We start from the raw sequence: 20,873 nt of genomic DNA, 5'->3' as shown, positions 1-20,873 counted from the left end.
AAAAATCCATCTATCCAAAAATGACCTTTGTTTTTGATAGCTGTTGAAAATGGCATGGAACTGACAGAGATGTTTTTGTTTATTAATAAATAAATAAATAAATAAATAAATAAAAAATAAAAATAAATAAAATAAAAATATAACATTATGCTGATACCTTTTGCTTTTCCCAAATACAAAACAAATTTTGGTTTAAACAAATCACAGATGTGTGATTTGTGTTGTAGAGTGTTGTAGAGAGAGAGAGAGAGAGAGAGAGAGAGAGAGAGAGAGAGAGAGAGAGAGAGAGAGAGAGAGGGGTCAGAGACCCGTCAGATAAACAGAGTGGATGTAGTTGCATTACAGTGTGGTCACATAGGCCGAGATAAATGTCCCCTCTCCCCACTGCCTTTCGGCGGCTGGCAGCAGCAAACCGATCAGACGAGCCCGAGATGATGATCAAGTTTATCGTTGCCTACGATAGGCCTAGTGAAACTTCCCTTCACCAAGTTCAGTCCGAAATAATTATTCACCAGAAAAATAGTTTGAACGTAAACCCGACGTACAAGAATGCCACTTGCGCCAAATTTATAGGAGTCATTGCAGATGAAAAAAAAAACATCTTAAAATTGCGAACAATGCATATAAGGCCTTCCCGAACGACAGAGATACAGATATCGCCGAAAAGGAGTGCTTCATTGACCGCAGTTAGCCTACATGCAGGGAGTAACCTGGTTTTCAACAGCAATATTCGTTTTGCGCGCGAGTTGTGTAAACTCATTCTGATGGCATCAATCAATTTAATCCGGTATTTGGCGCAAACCGAACATCGCTGCTACATTTAAAGCCCGAATATTCCCTGCATGTATAACTGTGGTCATTGTGTACAGTGAATTGAATGGACACATTTAGATCGAGCATGGCAAGTCATTGCAATAGCCTATAATAATAGGCCTACCATTTCGTTACTGCATTAACCATAGTGATGTTCTTATTGAAAATTTAAAAATACTAAAATTAAAAAGTAAATTGCATTGTGGGGCTGTCAAATGATTATTGCAATCATCATTGCAAAATCACATAAAAATCCCCCAGGCTACTTGGAACATCTCTTTAAATTGTGCTCAAATACATTTCTATGGAAGATGCTAGCATGGCGAGCTGGTTTAGCCAAGGCCTAAAGATCATGAAGGATAGTATGTAAGACATTGAGCCATGAGATGTGCAGTTTGAAGCCCTTAAAAGACGTGCACTGTTCATTTACTCTGTTATTTTAATTTAATTCATCTTGAGATGTTTTAAGTTTAAATTTCAGCTCAGTGAAGCACTTAAAAGCACCAACACTTCATTAAGTTACTTTTCTTGTAGAATTGTAAATCATGTCATAGGACAACCTACAGTATATAGGACAGTAAATAAGGAAAAAGGACCTGCTGCGGTGTTAAATGCGATGTGGTTGAAAATTTGGGTGCACCTAACTTTTGTGTTGGTGCACCTAAAAAAAAAAGTTATGCGCACCAGTGCAACCAGTGCAAAAAGTTAGTCTGGAGCCCTGAAGTTTTCATGACTAAACTATATAGATCCATTTGTTTATTTATAGATTTCATCATTTATTTCTGCATTTATCTATTTATACTACAGTCATTTTTGGTCCTCCATAGCTTTCAGGAATGTTAGTGTTGTACAAGCTCAGAGATGTGGCTCAAATAATAGACCGGCATGTTGAGCTGTCAAGGTATGCACTGTCACTGTCACCACAGAACCACAAACCGTATCTTAATAAATTTGTTTTAGCTAATGGCGATTGTCTACCTGATCCTGAGCTGATAACAGAATGGGAAGACAATGTTCGCAAATGGGCAGAGATTCATTGGCTGCCATATACAGCTATCTGGTTGACAAGCCCAGTGTGCATACACGCGAAAAAGTAGTACAAGTAGGCATTTTTCTTGACGTTTCCTAGACAATTTAGTGTGTCCCTGTCAATGTACTTCAGACATTTGGTTTTACTTTTGGTTGTTTTTACTTTTGGTAGTTTTTGTGACATGTGTGAGGGTCTGCAGTTGCCTGACTGCACATGCTTTTCTTGTTTTCATGATTTTCATTCATTTTTCACACCCGTCCAGCAGAAAAGCATACACATTTTCATGCATTTGTACTCTATGACAGACATGAATCCTTTGATTATGAAGCAACATAACACATGTAAACATACCTGTGTTTCTCAGAAAAGCTTTTGATGAGTTGCTGAAGAGTGGAATTGGTGAGCAGGTCGAATGGACTCTTGCCCTTGTGGTTGGCATAATTAATGTCAGCCCCCTCTTGTGCCAAGAAGCAGGCAATGGCAGTGCCCAGATTCAGGTCTGTGTTACCCATCAGTCCAGATCTGCTTAGCTTTACCACAGTCAAACACAATGAAGTTATGATTTGCACAGTACAAAATCAACAAAATGTACACAATCTTTCCCTAATGAATCTTAATAAACGTAACAATATTTGGCCATTCTGTATAAATGTAATCCCACTTGTATTGTAAAATAATTAGTGTATACATGTAATTCGATGTAAGTCAGTGCTGGGCCCTTAGAATGGACCCTTAATCTTTTAATCTTTAATAAATTCTGGTTCAGTAAACACAACCACAATCATGGGAAAACTTGGGAAGGAGGCTCAAACACACTGTTGTTGGTCAACATAAGCATGGACTAACAACGTGTGACGTTAAGTGCAGTAGCCTACCCTGAAGTCATATTATTCAGTCTATGCGTCGTAAGCACTACAGCTAAGTAAGACCACAGCTACACCGCAGAGTTTTGAACTATTGTGATTGGCTCAGCAGCTAAGTAGATGGGTGATATGAATGTATAGACTTGGCCTAGTGATTTAATTTAGATTTACCGTCTTTCAACCCAGTCAATCAAGTCTTGGTGTCTTTTGGGAAAAAATGATAAAAACAATGATATGCAATTGACCCTTCGTCCCGCCCCCCTTAGTTACTGTTGCTAAGTCTGACAACCTCAGACCGGAATTGACTAGAACTTCAATGGTAGCTGTAAGACCTGATTTTATTTAGAATCTGTCGAAAGATTCCAGTATCACATGAAGAAACATGCCCTGTTGGCAGATAATTCCACCAATGGAATGATCCGATTATGAAAAAGATGAAAAAAGACTGGATTGCCATGGGGGTTCCTTGGAGGAGTGCAGTGGCCAAGGGGTAACACAAGTCTTTATGAGAGCACTTAAGTAAGTGGGTGCAGACCCAGCAATCACTCTGTATACAAAGGTAACAAAGGCGAACTGAGCTAGCATGCACCCCTAACCTTAAGAACGCTTCTAACCGCTGAGTTGGAAGCCTGGGCTTTTAACTCAGTGGTTAGAGCGTTCGGTGTGTGTTGAGGTGGCGGGTTCGAGGGCTGTGAGCGGCGGATGAATTACGACCTTTGTTACAGTGGTGCCGTGAACTGGATCATGGGAGTGAGGATTTAGGGAGGTGAGTGTAACAGAGGCGAACTGAGCTAGCATGCTAGTTGTGCGTGTAAATCCTCACACCCCTAACCTTAAAGAAGCACTATGCAACAATTATAGCAAAAATGACCTTAATTATGCAGGTTGAGAGTTGTTCTGATGGTTCTACAACACTTTCTGGGTCGTTTGGTGGGTGCTTCGTCTCCCCCTATCGCTTCTCTGCGGAAAAAACGAATATGCAACTTTCTGTTCCCGGTCCGAAGAAAACCGGATGTGACTCAGTGGAAGTATCCAATCGCGCCTCGAAAATAAAGTCAGATTGTAGTTTCGAAGAAGACTGCAAAACGGACGCCGACTTGGCTTTGTTGCTGTTGAAATTGTAAGTAGCCTACTCTTGGGTGTAATGTGGTTTGATAGTCTCTTAAACAATGTGTTTGCTCGACCGTTTTATTGTGAGCCCTGTATGTGTTTGGCTTGGTTTCTTGATGGCTAGCTCGCTAGCTAGTGGGGGTTTAGCGTAGCAGTCACTTGCTACCGAAGCTGCAGGGGGAGCTGTGTTGTGAAAAATGCAAGCCCAAATCCAGCGAAAAACCAGAAACAGCGAAGAAATAACCAGACCCGCATAGTTCCCCTTTAAGAACGCTTCTAACCGCTGAGTTGGAAGCCTGGGCTTTTAGCTCAGTGGTTAGAGCGTTCGACTCCCATGCCGGTGTGGACATATCCATGACATCTTCTTTCCAACAATTCCTTTGATATGGAAAGGAAGTTATTATTTTGGGGTGCCACTACATTAGAACTTTAGCCCAAAGTTGGGAGACCATGTAAAAATGTTCTGCAATTTCAAAACCGGATCACTCTGTCCAGAGGTATGGATGTTTTCTTGTCAAATATTTTCCCATTTATTTATCCACAGAACTCACCAGGCTGTACAAGGAGGATCCCTCTCCATCTGTGGCAACCATGACATTTGCCAATGTCTCTCGGCTAAGAGCTACGTGCATGGAAGTGTCACCATCTTCATCCTCCATGTTCACGTTTGCCCCCTCTGTCACCAGCAGTTGTATTAGCTCAACATGACCTTGGGTGACTGCAAGCTGTAGTGGTGTCTGGTGGCGGTTGTTACAGATGTTGATATCACAGCGGCCCTACAGATAGAGAGTAGTGGCCATTGTAATTTTTTTTTTTAATTGCTGTTTGAAAACTGCTATGTAGGCCAACTTTAAGATGTTGTAGCTTTTGAATGAGACTATCATCTCAAAACTTGTTTCAGCATATAGGTTCCCGCATGGACTACACTTCAGCAAAGTTTCGAGATTGGTAGTGCTTTGCATTCAGAGTCACTTGAGAACAAAAATATGCATTTTTCCAGTTAAAAAAAGATCCGGGTGTGTCAAATAGGACATCAATGGTGGAATAATCATTGTGCAGAACCAGTAGAAGGAGCCGCTAGGTCAGGCTCCACCTCTCTGGACCTCATGCAAAAACAACAACAAGAAAAAAACAGACAAAATGCATTTATAATGCATTCTCCTCACTGGTTCTGCAACAGGCACACTTTTGTAAATTTTTTTTTTACATTTTTGTAAAAAAAATATGATTTTGTTGAGAGTAGAGAAATATTTTAAAAAGTGGTACACATAAAATACTGCAACTTTGAGCCTCGTAAATGATGTAAAACAGTGATTTATTTGCATGGCTAGGCCGATGCCCGAGGCACCCCCATTGAAAACCTGTTGGTAGCATTGGCTAGATTGATAGATGAGCTATGAGACACAAGTTCACACTCGGTATCATGTTTCAACACACTTTAGGTCAATATCACACAAACTTCTCCTTTAAAGTAAAGTCTATGCCTATTACGATACTACAGTTGGAAACATTTCCCAATGTGAAACGAAGTGGTGAGTCTGGTATTACCAGGCTAGTGAGTTATTACCCACCTCTGTGTATTAGAACATTATGGCTCCATAGTAGAAGGCTCTGGGTGCTAAAGAGGCATACCAGACCTGTCACATTTGGCACATCATAAAACTAAAAAAAATGTTAAGCAGTTGAATATATAGCTTGCCTATATAAGGAGAGAATGGGACCACATTTCATCCTCAAAACTTCTACAACTGGTCTCCTCAGTTCCAAAAAATGTAAAGACAGTTGTTGAAAGAAGAGATCATGCAAGTGCCCCATCCCAACTTTTTCCCCAAAAGTGTTGCTAGCATCAAACTGAAAATGAACATATATTTTCCAAAAACAATACAATGTAACTGCTTCAACAATTGTGCTATCTTTGCGCTATTTTCAATTTACTAACAGGTTTACATGAATTGTAAATCATTGAATTCTAGTGTCCCAACTTATTTGGTATTAAGGTTGTATTTTTCTATGGTCAAATGTACTGTGTGAATATTGTGAAAACAGTGGTGTATTCAAATTCATAAACATAGGCGAACGTTTGTAAACATTTGTAAACAGTTTGCTGTTTCTTGAGTTCTCCGTAAATGTTTGTAAACACTCGCAAACAATTAGAGGAGGTAGTTCTCCACAAACATACAGTGGAGCTGGACACGAGCTGGATGAATGGTTAACATTACAATAGAATGTTTACACCAAACCCTTGCAATTTAACTCTTCAGAGAAAATATATTCGCCATAAACATTCGCCATTGCTTGCCGAATTTGAACGCATCTCAGGTAATAGTAATTTCAGTGTCAATGTGTGCCACACCTCTTTGATGAGAATCTTAGCAACATCATAATGGTTGTTAAGGGCAGCCAAATGCAATGCTGAGAAGCCATCGTCCTTCTTCACATCAACTAGTTGACGTGCCCTTTCTAGTATAGTCTTTGTTGCACTGTAAATCAAGAAAGAACAAACAAGTCATTATTTACTGTCCTTACAGCACAAACATACAGTATTCCAAGTTCAGCTCAGTGATAACATATTAATATATACAGTTTTATAAAGTGTAGTATAGCATCTATTTAAACTCAGAACCTTTTTCAATCGCAGTGAAAAGTTTCAATGAAAGGTGAAACAAATTGTGATGATCTTGTGATGTTTTAAATACTTTAAAAGTTTCACAAAGGACTCTTTGCTGGATCACATATACATGAGAAAAAGAAGAGCAGCAGCTCTGTGGAGGGGGACCTGGACAGGGCGAACCAGTTGAACCACTTCTACAACAGGTTTGACTGCCCTGCTCCAGCTCCAATGGCAGTGGTCTGTCCAGTGGGCTGACTCAGACACTGCTCTTGTTTGTGTGCCTGCCCTACCCCCACCTCCCAGTCTCTCCAGCTCTGCATCCCGGTGACACCCAACGACCCAACGCCTCCTTGCCTATGCCTGTTGAGGTGACCACGACTCTGGCAGCCTTAACAGGGAGGTGGTCATCCCCCAGCCCTCACCCCCTCAATACCAGTGCAACACTCTCACCTCCACCATCACAGGCTATTGTACCCCCACCATCACTGGATATTGTACCCCTCCCCCACATGGCGATCACGAACAATGAGGTGACAATGACCTCAGTCAACAGCCATTAGACACACAGATCCCAGATGCACCCCTCCCCCTCCCCTCCCCTCACACCCCCCATCATCACATCAGATCAAGTAAGAGCTCAACTAAAGAAACTTCACCCCAATAAGGCAGCGGGGCCTGACAGTGTCCAAGGCTATTTAAGGCCTGTGCTGCTGAACTGGGGGAGCCACTGAAGCACATCTTCAACTTGAGTCTACGCCTCGGACAAGTTCCAACACTGTGGAAGACATCATGTCTCACCCCCTTCCCTAAGAAGCCACACCCTAGTGAGCTTAATGACTACAGACCTGTCGCTCTAACGTCACATGTGATGAAGACAATGGAGCGACTGGTCTTAGGTATGCTCAGACCCCAGGTACGCCATACACTAGACCCGTTACAGTTTGCATACCAGGAGAAAGTGGGCATGGACGATGCCATCACTTATCTTCTACACAGGACACATTCTCACCTAGACAAGGGAAAAGTGCTAAGAGAATCATGTTCTTTGATTTCTCAAGTGCTTTTAACACCATCCAACCCCTCAGACTGGGAAACAAGCTCTTCCTGGCAGTCTCGCCAGGTCAATTTCCCGGAACTTTACAGGCAACACTTCTCAGGTGCTGAAGGGGAAAATTAAAAACTGAAAAAAAAAAAAAACACACAATCAGGGTCAAAAACATTAGAAAGAGTGACTGACCACTGTGCTGAGGAGGGAGTTCCATCTCCACCACGGCCCGGGCCGAGCGGAGTGGGTGATCGGCCGATTCACGCTTGCAAGAGGACACGTCCTTGCCATAGTGCCGAATATGTCGGTGATGGCGATACAGACGTTACCGACCAAGAGGGGGAGGAATTATGGAGCCCGACAGCAGTAGAAAGGTGGTTTTGTGAACAGAAAAACTATATTTATCTTACACAAGTCCTTTGACCCAGAAATATAAGTGTCAGAAGAGAGACAGGCTCAAACAGCGCGTGTTTCATAAAAGACTCTTTATCTCCATTTCTAGAAAAAAAAACAGGGATTTTGATGAAAACTAGCCACTGTTTAGCTTGGGATTTCTCAGGAACAGAGGCATGTAGAAATAAACGGTTTGTACCCACTGAGAGCTTAAAGCAGTGGTCCCCAAACTACGGCCCGCCACCTCATTTTGGGTGGCCCCCCAAAACATGTCTGTGGTATATAGCATCTGGCCCACACGGGAGTAAGACATCGTCAAACTATAACCTCCGTAATTCCCCCCATTCATTCTCTATGGCGAGTCTTAACAGTACACATGTAATACTCTTTTTGTCCACTGCTGGTTGTTTTGGCGCTGTTTCGCTTTTGCCATCGAAAACAGAATGAAATGTATAGTAGGCCTACCTGCAAACAATGCAAGAGGCCCATGCTGACTGCAGAAGTATTCTAAAAGTGTATCAATTAATTAACACTCGTTCAAATGTTCATACCGAGTTCACAACGTTCTCATCAGGTGAGTGAAAGTTAGAATGGTGGTCATTTCAGATGTTTTTGCCAGCACTTCATTAAACTCTCAAACAAGGATTAACAAGCTGCTTGTTAACACTTACTGTTAACAAATATGCTTGTAAGTAACTTAAAAGGCAGCTTATTAAAACTTACAAGCTGCATGTTAACAGTTAGTTAATGTTATTAAAGGATAACAACAGTTTACTAACTGTTAGTAATAAATTGTTAACTGCTTATAATGCACTGTCACTCTATGACGCAGGAGACCGGGGTTCGATTCCTGCTCACTGCAGCAATTTTGAAGGTGCATTTCTCACAGCTAAACCAAGCTAGATAGATCCAGTAGAAATATAGAGATAGAAGGTCGGGCTTGTGGAGCTATAGGCTACATGGTCCTCGCTTTAGATTGGGGGGCTGCAAAATTTACTACAAATAGGTAAGAAAGGTCTTATAAGCGTATTAGTTATCCACCTCTTTGTCTTATACACCATTAACAAGGATTAACAAGCTGCTTGTTAACACTTACTGTTAACAAATATGCTTGTAAGTAACTTAAAAGGCAGCTTATTAAAACTTACAAGCTGCATGTTAACAGTTAGTTAATGTTATTAAAGGATAACAACAGTTTACTAACTGTTAGTAATAAATTGTTAACTGCTTATAATGCACTGTTAATACCTAATAAGCACATGTTATTCTAAAGCGTTACCAAATATTTAATTAATTGTTAATAACTAACTAACTTCTATTCAAGTCATATTTCTGGGACTTTCTGGGATAATTATTTCTATTTTTTATTCACTCGTTCAAATGTTCATACCGAGTTCACAAAGTTCTCATCAGGTGAGTGAAAGTTAGAATGGTGGTCATTTCAGATGTTTTTGCCAGCACTTCATTAAACTCTCATAGTTTGAGAACTTTAAATTATTTGTAGGATATTGCTTGTTCACAACTTGAGCTGTGTATGCAAAGACACAGAGTTCAGAGTTCAAAATATACTTCTGGGACTCCCTGCTAATACTTTTGGGAATAAAGTCTTTTTATTGCACTAAGCTATTTATGGTTACTGATATACTCCGAGTCTCTGGTCCTCTCTTAGAGTCAGTCATAGTGAGCTGGCCCTCGGAAGAAAAAGTTTGGGGACCACTGGCTTAAAGTCTCACCTTTCAAATGAGCCATAGTATGTGTCCATAGCTATAACATAGAATACGCTGTGGCTCTACAAAAATCGTCAACAATGATCTAGATTGCTGGCACTCTGGGCCAAAGCTTCCAAAAACAGTGCAGTATTCAAAGTGTTAACATATGAACAGTAAAAATAATTGCCTCACAGTCTCATTCCAATCTCTGATGGACTCCATTGGGTTTTCCCAACATATTAGCACTTACCCATTACTGCAATCAAACCGTAGGGTTAGAATCTACCGTTCTAATACTATTATCTCCAGACATGTGGACTCGAGTCATGATTTTAATGACTTCAGACTCGACTTGATAAAATTCGGCATGACTTGCGACTCGACTTGGACTTGAATAGGCCTACTATTCACTCGAGACTTGACTCGGACTTTGCCTCTTTGACTTGTAATGACTTGACATGTCTCGAGTCAACAAATTAATTTCCTGATCGTGGACCAGTCACCCCAGAGATGCTTTCACTTCCGTGACGAAAAAAACAAAACACATAGTGGACACAAACGGGCAGAGCATAGTGATCAGTGCTGCTGTTACCACCACACGCATCACGCACTGTGTGTAGGGCACCAAGAGACAGATAAAGAAATAAATATAAGAAACATTTAAAGGAAATCATGAAGGCAACAAAGACGAGATTAGAGGAAATTGCGGATTTATCCGGTTCTCACTACTATTACAAACTGAGCCAGGGCACTTTGACATAGGCTGCACTCACTGTGATTTGGAAAATGGACAAGAATATGAAGAGTTGTCTTTGCCTTTGTGTAATGGAACTGTCTTCAATAATTTGTTTACGTGAAGTAAGGGATAATGTATAGAACGCCGGTCATTATTGGGAAAATAAGTCCCGACAGGGCGAACCGGACCCCGACGCGCAGCGAAGGGGTCTTGTTCCGCCGTGAAGATTAAGACAGCCTAATAAATGGTTTGCAGGCAAATCTGTGGCCTAGCGCAGTGAAATGCCATCAAATTATTAGTCATCCTTACAGTGGACGCCGCAATTTGGAAAAACATGCTTCACAATCATACTTTCACCTATTTCAGGGATTAGGCTACAAACCAAAGACAATGCTGACTTATTAGTTAATGTGAAATGCAAAATGCAATAAAGAAAAATAAATGTCATTTGAGCATTCCGTTCGCAACACATAGCCTACGTTCGAAAGAAATAGACCAGTGCAGTTTTCTAAAATTGTTTTACAGGATGTGAACGGAACGCTTCAGTTATGTGCCAGCTGTAGCCCCCCTGTAACAGCATTAGTTGGACAGTAGGTACCTAAAAGGTCTGAACTAGATTGTCTAAAAACAATGGCTCCTTTGGTCGCCTGCTGGTCATACATTATTGGAGCAGTCTACAGAAGTTTGAATGCACTCGGGGTTGGCCATTCTGTTTGCTGACCAAACATCAAGTTCCAACTGCGCATCATGAGAAAGCCAGGCCTACTCCTCGCTTGAGTTCCTGATTGTGAACATTGCAATATCTACACTAAGCATCCAAGGCCTGCGCCAATGTCTGTGAGGTGCTGTGAAATGGCTGCAATGCATCACATGCTTTGGCAACAGGTCACAGATTATGTTCCTGTTTAAGTGATTGGTTTATTGCTGATTAACTGATTAAGTTCGGTTTATTGTCATATGTATAGTAAGCCTACAATACATGAAATGCATTTTGCTCCATCACTCACAATATCCATTCATTAAGTCAGCATTGTCATAATTTTCATTTAGCAAGTGACTATACACTAGACCTTCAAAAATTCATATACCACTTGTTTTTCCATTTTCCATTTCACTTCCAAAATTCCAGCCATCCAATACTATTTTTTCAGCCCTGTCTCTAGTGTACTTTACATTTTTCTCATATTGTTGATTTGTTTGCCCACAAAGTTTTTTCACAGAGTGATGAATACCTCTGCATCCTCTCTGGGATGATCATGCTGCCCAGTTAACATATAGTTTGTCAGACCTCACACAGTTCCTCATAGCCACCACTAGGTGGAGACATTACTTTCAAGAACCTGTTACCTGGCCTTCTCAGCTACCTGTGAATTAATAAGTGGATTCATCTGGTGGTCACATGACTAATTGACAGAGTATATAAGCTCAGCTGAAAATGACTGCAGTGCTGCGGCATGATCTTGTGCCTGAGCAAGCTCACAAGGTGGACTCTGCGTAGCTGAAATTCTCAATGGAGATTACGTTGGATTACTCTCTGGAATTGGACTTCTTTCTCGGATTGTGTATTTAATTCTCATGGACAGTTTCTGGTGACTTTCCTCTCAACTTCTCTGTGGACATTTGGATTACTATTGTAAGTGGACTTTGCTTTTGTTGTGGATATTTACCGGTGAACTGAACTGTATCCTGATGCTTGGACTTACCTCTTGTGAACTGTGTGCTCTGGTGACTATTTTGGTGTGATTGAGCCTTTTGTCTTGCACCTCTGTTGGATTAAAGAGACTAAATTCTGACTTCTCTGCCTCTGCGTCTGTGCTCAAAACCACCTCCTGACAGCATGTCGCAGCCACAAGCGAGCACAGTGGATGGCGAGAGACTCAATCAGATTTTAGTTAATCATGGAACTTTACTTGGCGAACAACAGTCTTTCCTCCAACACTTAAGCGAGAATATGACCCGCATGGGGGAGGCCCTTCAGGAGCTACGTGCTCAGGCTCAGACTCCTCCAACCCCAGCAGCCCCTTCCCCATCAGGGGGGGCAAACCAGCCTGGTCCCGTTCAGCCGTTGGGAAGGGAGATCTGTCTACCTGCTCCGCCTAAGTTTGATGGAACGCCAGAGGCATGCCGGGGCTTTGTGACTCGGTGTACCCTGGTCTTTGAATTCCAGGCTAATCAGTTTCCTTCAGAACGGGCTAAGGTGGCATACATTATCTCTCTTCTGGTGGGAAGAGCCCTGGAATGGGCTACTCCCATTTGGCGTCAACAAACCGCAATCTGCTCAGACAGCAGGTCCTTCATATAAAGGCTGGAGAGTGTGTTTGACCATCCAGTAAGCGGGAGAGAGGCTGCGCGACGTCTCATCACCCTCAAGCAAGGAAGGCGATCGGTGGCGGATTATGCCATTGAGTTTCAGACCTTGGCAACAGAAAGTCAATGGCAAGGTGAAGCTCTTCTCACCACCTTCTACCACGGTCTAGCAGATGACGTCAAGGATGAGTTGGCCAGCCGTGACTGGGGAAATTCATTGGAGGAATTAATTTCCACAGCCATCTGTCTGAATCGACGCATGCAAGAGCACCGTAGGGAGCGGGGTCGAGGGGGACCCTTCTTGTCAACGTCTGCTGGCTTTGAGCATCCTTCTGGCCTACCAGTGAGCCATCCAACAACGGACAAGGAGGAACCCATGCAGCTGGGACGCTCCCGCCTGTCCCGTGATGAGAGACAGCAGAGAATCCGTGAGGGGAGGTGTCTTTACTGTGGAGCTACTGGACATCTCCGTGCTTAGTGTCCTGAGCTTCTGGGAAAAGCCAACACTCGCTAGAGCAGGGGGGAGCTCTGGTGAGTGGAGCAGTTACTTCCCCTACTCACTCATTCCGATTGGTGCTGCCCATTTCCCTGAGCTGGCAACCGACTCAGGAGCTTAAGGTAAGACTACTTGCCTTTGTTGATTCAGGAGCAGCAGAAAACTTCCTTGACGTTACTTTAGCCCAACAGCTTGATATTCCATACGAAGAGTGTGAACCTGCTCTCCAAGTTCAAGCCATAGACAGCCGCCCCATTGGGTCAGGGAGGTTGAAGTATCGTACTAATCCTTTGAAGATGATTATGGCAGATTCCCATACGGAGATGATACAATTTTTTCTGATCGAGACCCCTAATGATCCTGTCATTTTAGGATATCCTTGGCTGCCGGTCCATGAACCACAATTCTCATGGGGAGGAGGTGAACTGCTCAGCTGGGGTCCTGCTTGTGAGACTTCAAGCTTCCTGGACCCGGTTACCACCCAAGCTGTTCACAAAGGTCAAGGACCTAAGATTACTCCTCCTGTGTCCTCACCTTCAATCACTTCATGCACTCTTCCTGATCTTTCCAAGCTCCCGTTAAGGTATCATGACCTAGCAGAGGTATTCAGCAAGACTAAGGCCTCTACCTTGCCTCCTCATCGCTCATATGACTGTGCAATTGAGCTTCTGCCTGGCACTATGCCCCCAAGAGGGAGGTTGTACTCCCTATCATTACCTGAAACCCAAGCTATGGAGGAATATATCCAAGAGGCCCTGAGCAATGGATTCATCCGACCAAGCACGTCCCCTGCAGGAGCTGGGTTCTTCTTTGTTAGTAAAAAAGATGGGGGGCTGAGGCCTTGTATTGACTACAGAGGACTCAACAAGATCACAAGGAAGAACAAGTATCCACTGCCCTTAATGTCCACAGCTTTTGATAGACTCAGAGGAGCCAAGATATTCTCTAAGTTGGATTTGAGAAATGCTTACAACTTGGTTTGTATTTGGGAGGGAGACGAATGGAAGACAGCATTCAATACTCCTAGTGGACACAACGATTATCTGGTGATGCCTTTTGGGTTGTCGAATAGTCCTGCTGTCTTCCAGGCTCTTATCAATGATGTCCTTAGAGAGATGTTGAATCGATTTGTTTTTGTTTACCTGGGTGACATCCTAATCTTTTCTGAATCCTTACAGGACCACATTCTACATGTCAGAGAGGTGCTACTGCCGCTTCTTCGGAGTAACCTGTATGTGAAGTTGGAGAAATGCGAGTTCCACACTACCGAGACTACCTTCCTGGGGTACTGTATTGGTCATGATGGTGTTTCTATGGATTCCAAGAAGGTGAGCGCTATCACTGAGTGGCCTGTCCCTAACAATCTGAAGCAGGTGCAACGGTTTATAGGGTTCGCTAACTTCTATAGAAGGTTCATTCGCAACTTTAGCACCGTGGCGGCCCCTATCATTACACTCACGAAAGAGGCGCAGTCCAGAATTACCTGGACTCCTGAAGCACAGAAAACCTTTGAGGAACTGAAGCACAGGTTCACCACTGCCCCCATTTTGACTCATTGTTGAGTGGATTCACCTGGTGGTCACATGACTTGACAGAGTATATAAGCTCAGCTGAAAATGACTGCAGTGCTGCGACATGATCTTGTAGCTGAAATTCTCAGTGGAGATTACGTTGGATTACTCGCTGGAATTGGACTTCTTTCTCGGATTGTGTATTTAATAGGGATGGGCAAAACGTTTGAAGCAATTGTGCCGAATTGTTCCGAAGCTTCGAAACAATTCCGACACCTCAGAGCTGTTTAGGGTGAAACAAATCTGTCAAATGCTTCATATTGGAGACGTAGTCTTTAAAGTTTGTGGCTCACTGTGTTACCTGTGTTCAGTCTTTGTCAAAAGCTAAGCAGTGATGCCCTTGGTCAATTACTGGATGGGAGACCACATGAAGTGACAATAAAGAGATTCTTATTGCTGCCGCTAGTGTTCTCTAAATCACTTTCTTCTTATAAAAGCTCTCGATTTTTGACCATTCTGGGAGTTTAGTTGAAACTGTGTGGTTAACGATGAAGTAAGAAAACATAAACAGATACGATCTGAAACAATAGGCTACCTTACAAATCAAACAGGGCTCGAACCACATTTGAGCAGCCTGGGCTAGGCCTACCGTGCAAAAAACGCCCTCACTAACCACTACACCATCATGGTTATTGCCAAAGATCTTTAATATACAAAGATAAAGCAGCACAGGCTTCTACAATGGAATGGAATTGTACACAGTTCCTGCCTCCTAAAAAGGCGTGGTCAGAATGCGCGACGCTACCTCGTTGATGAATACGTCAAAGATTTTTCATTTTCGCGCCTCTCTCTTGCTGCTGTGATCAACTGGAGCTTGAATGTGGCAAGGTATTTGTGATTAGTCTGTGTCTGTGTAACGAGTTATCTATGTAATAAAATGTCTGCGGAGTTTAGGTAATAACATTATTATTATCTCGTGTCGCCGTCATGAATTTTAGCTCATTGAGGAGTAAGGTTAGTTGACATTAGCTAACCATCAATACCGATAGCAGAGCTAGCTGAGGCACTAGCTACCAGATTAATTTGGTAGTTAGGCTACAAAGATAATTTACGAACCTGATATTTGCTCTACCTAAATCGGCATCTTGTGGATCAGATCTACTGGTGGCAACATTTATTTAGCAGTTTAGAAATGTGTTTAGCTGCTAGTAAAAAAATGAGTAACAGGGTATGTACAGAGTTGTATTTGTGCACTGAATTTTATTATCAGCCTAGCATAGTGAAACATTTAGTTTTTCGCCATACTCTCTGTCCGTCCTCGATGACGCAACGATTTTCTATACTGATCTATGCCCCGATCCTGCATATTACATATTTTTGTATTAGTTTGTCTCTGATTGCAAATGTGTAGTCAGGGTGGCGCTCAACGATTGTGTTGAATACATCAGTTCTGAGTAGTTTTTCTCGGATGGTCTTGCAGAGACCCTTATTAAGTTTCACCTCCAATTTGGTCATGGTGTCCCTCAAAATAGCCGAGGGCTCAATTAAGTTTGCAGTGTCCTAATATTATTATTATTATTTTTTAAAGAAATGTAGATGAGCTTCTAGTACAACTGTAATTGTGTTCCACCAGACAGTTGTAGACCAACAGCGCCAACAGCCTCACTAACCACCCAACGATATATGTAAGGATGTACAGTAGAGGGGAGGAGGGGGGCACTGTAACGTACGTCAGCTAATGGAATTGCAGATAGTTATGTTTAGATTGTTAATACATAACGTTTTTGAACAGTTTACTTAATGAGCTTTTAACAAAAGTAGGCTGATATATATTTTACGTTTTGGCCCTTCAGTTGAGTTCAAAATAAAGTGGACACGTCGAAATAACAAATACTTAAAATAAATAAATATATAGATTAGTCTACTAATGAAAGATTAGTCATTAGAAAATTAGTTGTTAGTAGCAGCACTAAAATGACCGTCATGTTTGCTAATTCTCTCCCCAGTTGCTGGACGAGCAGAAGAACGCTATGGATGGTGAGGATGAACACGCGATGACAGGGAGGAATGAACTTGAGCCTGTGTTATTCAGAGGATAAGTCAATGCTATGTTACAGTACATAGACTGTTCTGTAACGGTCAGCTCTTGTGGCCTTTCAAATGTATAGGGCAATTCCACGCAAAACTGTCATATCCATAACGGCAACACAATGCCATGGTATTTAGTTGGCATTATGGATGTGACAGTTTTGTGTGGAATTGCCCTATACAAGTTACAGACTTTCAAAGTTAAACATATCAAATATAATTTCATATAGGCTACTCACAATCAGACCTGAAGACTTCATGAAACGCAACCAAAATAAAGTTGAAACTAATTCTACAAAAGGCACTCCAAGGAAAAGCCTTTTTGGCTGCATTGGCCAACATGTTTCGACCAACAGCCTGTCACTATGAAACTCTGTAACTAGATTTAAACTTCCCTCTGTATGGAAAAAAATATCTATTATTCAATATTAGTTAACACACTGAGAATGATTTCTGCACTATATGTATTGTTCTCTAGCAACCTGAAGGTCCAAGACTCAATCCACTGAAGGCTCTCTCTCGTAAGATGGTGGATCTGATGTCTGCTTTGTGGTCCTATAGGACGACGCCATGGATTGGGGTCAGAGATGCGCCTGAGAAGTAAGTGTTTGTGTTTGTAAATCAAGTGCTGTTATCACAATTTGACTGATGTTAAAACTGCACTAGCGGATTTGAATGTACATTTATACCGTGAATTTAAGACATCAAAAAGCCTGTTCATGGCCTCAAAGAAGTCAGTCGTAGTATTTGCCTCACTTGGCAGCCTCTCCAGCTATTTCATAGTCTTCAGTCCTATTGTGTTATCACAGCATTTATAGTAGGAAGGATCATATTAAGCAAAGAAATGTGCAGGTGTAAGAACATAAGAACATCATTGTAATTCATTATGTATTTTATTTTTTTTACTTTGCGGTGTTGTCTCTGTTTTAGGTGCTGTAAATGCTGGCCATATGACTTCAACCTTCATCCAACCAAACGAAGAGATCCTGCTTTCCTGCACTCACACTAATCCATTGAGGATGTTAGTTAATTCAAAGACAAGAACAGTATTTAGTTTTGTAAATGCTTAACTACCACTCAATGCAATGCCATGTCTCTGCAGGACACATCTACTGGCAGTTGATGGAGGGGGTTTAGGGCAGTTGATTATTGTGGGAACAGCATCATCTGTAAGACGCTTTCTTGTTTGCTGTAAAATACATTATCAACATTGTGCTATTCTTTTCCTTGTGGGGAGACTGCAGAATATGGCTATGTATGCAGGTGTTAAATTGTGGGATTTGTTGAAAATGTGGATTTCAAATAAAACCATACCATTCAAAGTTAGCCTCGCACACTCCATACCCTCCTTTCCTCAGGTTTACTTGTTTGGATTGGATGGACAAGTCGGCACTCCTTATATTAACAAGCCACCTCTTTCTTCTACCAGTTCAGTAATATAGTATAGGAAAGAGAAATGCCAGTGTTCATCATATTATTAGCCTTATGTCAATGAAAAAAAAAAGTGATGTAGGCCTATTGTATTTCCATTGTAATTTGCGTGGGTAGTAGGCCTAAAGATATGGCCGTGTGGCGGCGCTGTGGGATACATCGATTGGCGCTTCTTTATCAAACATCAGAGGTAAGGCTAATTGAGAAAGCAGACATCTGATTAGGTGTGCTAGTTCGCAACTTGTTAACCAGGGGCGTGTTTCCCATAACCATAGTTGCTAACTAAGTTAGCTACTTTGTTGGTTGCAATGCAAACTATGGTTTTGGGAAACACCCCTGGCTGTCCAGATTGATATGACCTACTGTTAAACAATAATATGCAATACTATAGCACAGTGGTTCTCAAATGGGGGTATGTGAGATTTTAAAATATAAGTTGCAAAATATACAATCATTTGCAATACATTTAGTCATGGATTATTACAATTTAAAAATGTTCAAAATAGTTTTTTTCCAAATGTTTGAATTTTGTAGGCCTATGTGTTTATCAGTTTCAAAGTTTAATAAATTAGACACTGATGGCACAGTGCTCTGTTTTAAATCTTTTTTTTTTTTACCTCTTGTAAACTGTGTGCTCTGGTGACTATTTTGGTGTGATTGTCTTGCACCTCTGTTGGATTAAAGAGACTAAATTCTGATAATTCTCTGCCTCTGAGTCTGTGCTCAAAACCACCTCCTGACATAGTTGTAAAATGTTGTTTCTTTGGCATTATGCAACTTTTTCAACCTTTGATGAAATAGTACAATTTGTCAGATTTGATATGTTGTCTACTTTCTTTTTTCAACTAAACATTTGTTAACATGGATTGCAGATTATCACATTCTTTCTTTATTTGCATTTTTGGAAACAGGGTTGTATATCACATAGCTTGACATTGTGAGTGGCCAAGCACTTCTGTCTGTTGTGTATAGATATATTCTCTATAGCCTACAATACACAATGTGATTGGCCTGATCGAAGTTTGATTTTTCCAGCTCGCAAGCCAACGGAGAGTTGCTAGACTACCCTGGCTGCAAATTACATTTGCTGCCGCTAGGATGCATCTAGATTTCTAGGCTAAATTAAAGGTGCGATTTGTAGGATTGTTACTGAACGTTCTGCAGGCCAAAATCAAAACACTGGTGAACGTTCTCAAGACTACCAGACGCGAGCCTCTTCTGGGTTGCCAGATGTAATGAAGACTTAGCAAACATTAGTTGACCTGCAGCTGCTTTAACGTTTCTCCAATCATGACCCAGCTACACATTACGGAAACAGTGAAAACAAAAAATACCTCTCTAACCAACGTAACATATTTAGCTGAAGTTAGCGACGCAGATGAAGTTTAGCCTAGGCTACCTGTTGTGGAGAAATATGGCCAGCTCTGCGTCACACTTGATATTCTTCGTTTGACGAAGACGTCACCATCTCAGGAAGCTCCTCCGATGTCCACTTAATTTGTTTATTGTTTTAATTTTGGAAATTTGCCTGCCTCTCGTAGGCGTTCATGACTACAACTGACAGCTGTTGACAGTTGGCCTTTGCTAATTTGGCAACCCAAATAGGAGGACGCGCTAGCCCATTATTAATACGCTATTCTAGAATTAATCGTTCAAAACATAAACGAAAATTCTAAGACATTCCGCCCCGTAACTCATTTTTTTTCATGGGTTTTACGGGGTTTTACAGGTTAGAGTAATGTTGTCAAATAAGCCATTACTTCAATTCATCGTGTTTCCTTACTCTCTGACAACATATGGTGATCATTTTTGGAATGGTTACAGTTTATTTTCCATTATTTCCTACATACTGGACCTTTAAAGGTGCTATATGTAAGAATAACCACTAGTGTTTAAAATGGGCATTGCAGTCCAAAATCAAAACATTTGAGAGTATTAAATACGGCAGGCTAATCTGGCAATCCAAAGGTCGAAATGCTACTAACTGTGTGATTGGTAAATTGGCGGAGGGTCGCACAGCAGGCCAAAACACAAACTCAAAACATAAACAGTATTTGCAGGCTGCAAATGAAAGTTAGAATTGTGAATATCCTGGTTGTACCATTGTTGTCGGTGAAGCCAGTATTTGGGGGCCAAGCAGCGAAGCTGCGAGGACCTCATTGTGTTTCTACGTTTTCCTATTATTATTATTATTATATGCAATGGGAGTCTATGGCAGCCCATAGAACCGTATGGTAAAAAGTTGGGAAATTTGGCACACTGATTGGGGACTGTCCCATGATTCATGTCACCAAGTTTCATGTCAGCAACTTGAACCCTCTAGCGCCACCAACAGGCCAAATTTGGACGTTGGAATCCTTGGACCAAGCCGAGTTCAATGCACCCTATGACGTCATTTTCCGCCATGATGGATTTTCCGCCATTTTGGATTTCATCAAAAACACTTAAAATGTATCAGGGGTCACATAATTTCTCTGATTCCCACCAAATTTGACACAGATCATCTTCAGACCAAGCCTCACAAAAGTTATCACTTTTTCTCTTCGGAAGTATTACCGTTCGCCCATAAAAGCCAATCAAAATTTGCGGTGAAGCCGCCAAACAGGAAGTGAGCTCATATCTCAGCAACCCTTGCATGTATCAAAACCAACCTTGGTACATTGACTCATGACCCCATCAGGAGGACCCTCAAGAAATTTGGTGACCTTTGACCTCTAGGGGGCGCTGTAA

At 41.7% G+C, this 20,873-nt stretch overlaps 1 protein-coding gene across 3 annotated transcripts in view; it reads right to left on the bottom strand.

The window, feature by feature from the left end:
- Positions 1-20,873, bottom strand: part of mib2 (MIB E3 ubiquitin protein ligase 2) — a 257,636-nt gene that overhangs the window by 80,697 nt on the left and 156,066 nt on the right. For all 3 annotated transcript variants that reach the window (XM_042098212.1, XM_042098210.1, XM_042098211.1), the window contains 3 exons: positions 6,170-6,296; positions 4,368-4,592; positions 2,195-2,373 (listed from right to left, as the gene is read on the bottom strand). In XM_042098212.1, the coding sequence (XP_041954146.1) occupies positions 2,195-2,373; positions 4,368-4,592; positions 6,170-6,296 (531 nt within the window). The remainder of the gene's footprint in view (positions 1-2,194; positions 2,374-4,367; positions 4,593-6,169; positions 6,297-20,873) is intronic.

Source organism: Alosa sapidissima, chromosome 7 (genome assembly GCF_018492685.1).
Source record: "Alosa sapidissima isolate fAloSap1 chromosome 7, fAloSap1.pri, whole genome shotgun sequence".
Lineage (NCBI taxonomy): Eukaryota > Metazoa > Chordata > Actinopteri > Clupeiformes > Clupeidae > Alosa > Alosa sapidissima.
The sequence above is the reverse complement of the archived record's forward strand: the minus strand, read 5'-3'. Positions and strand labels throughout refer to the sequence as shown.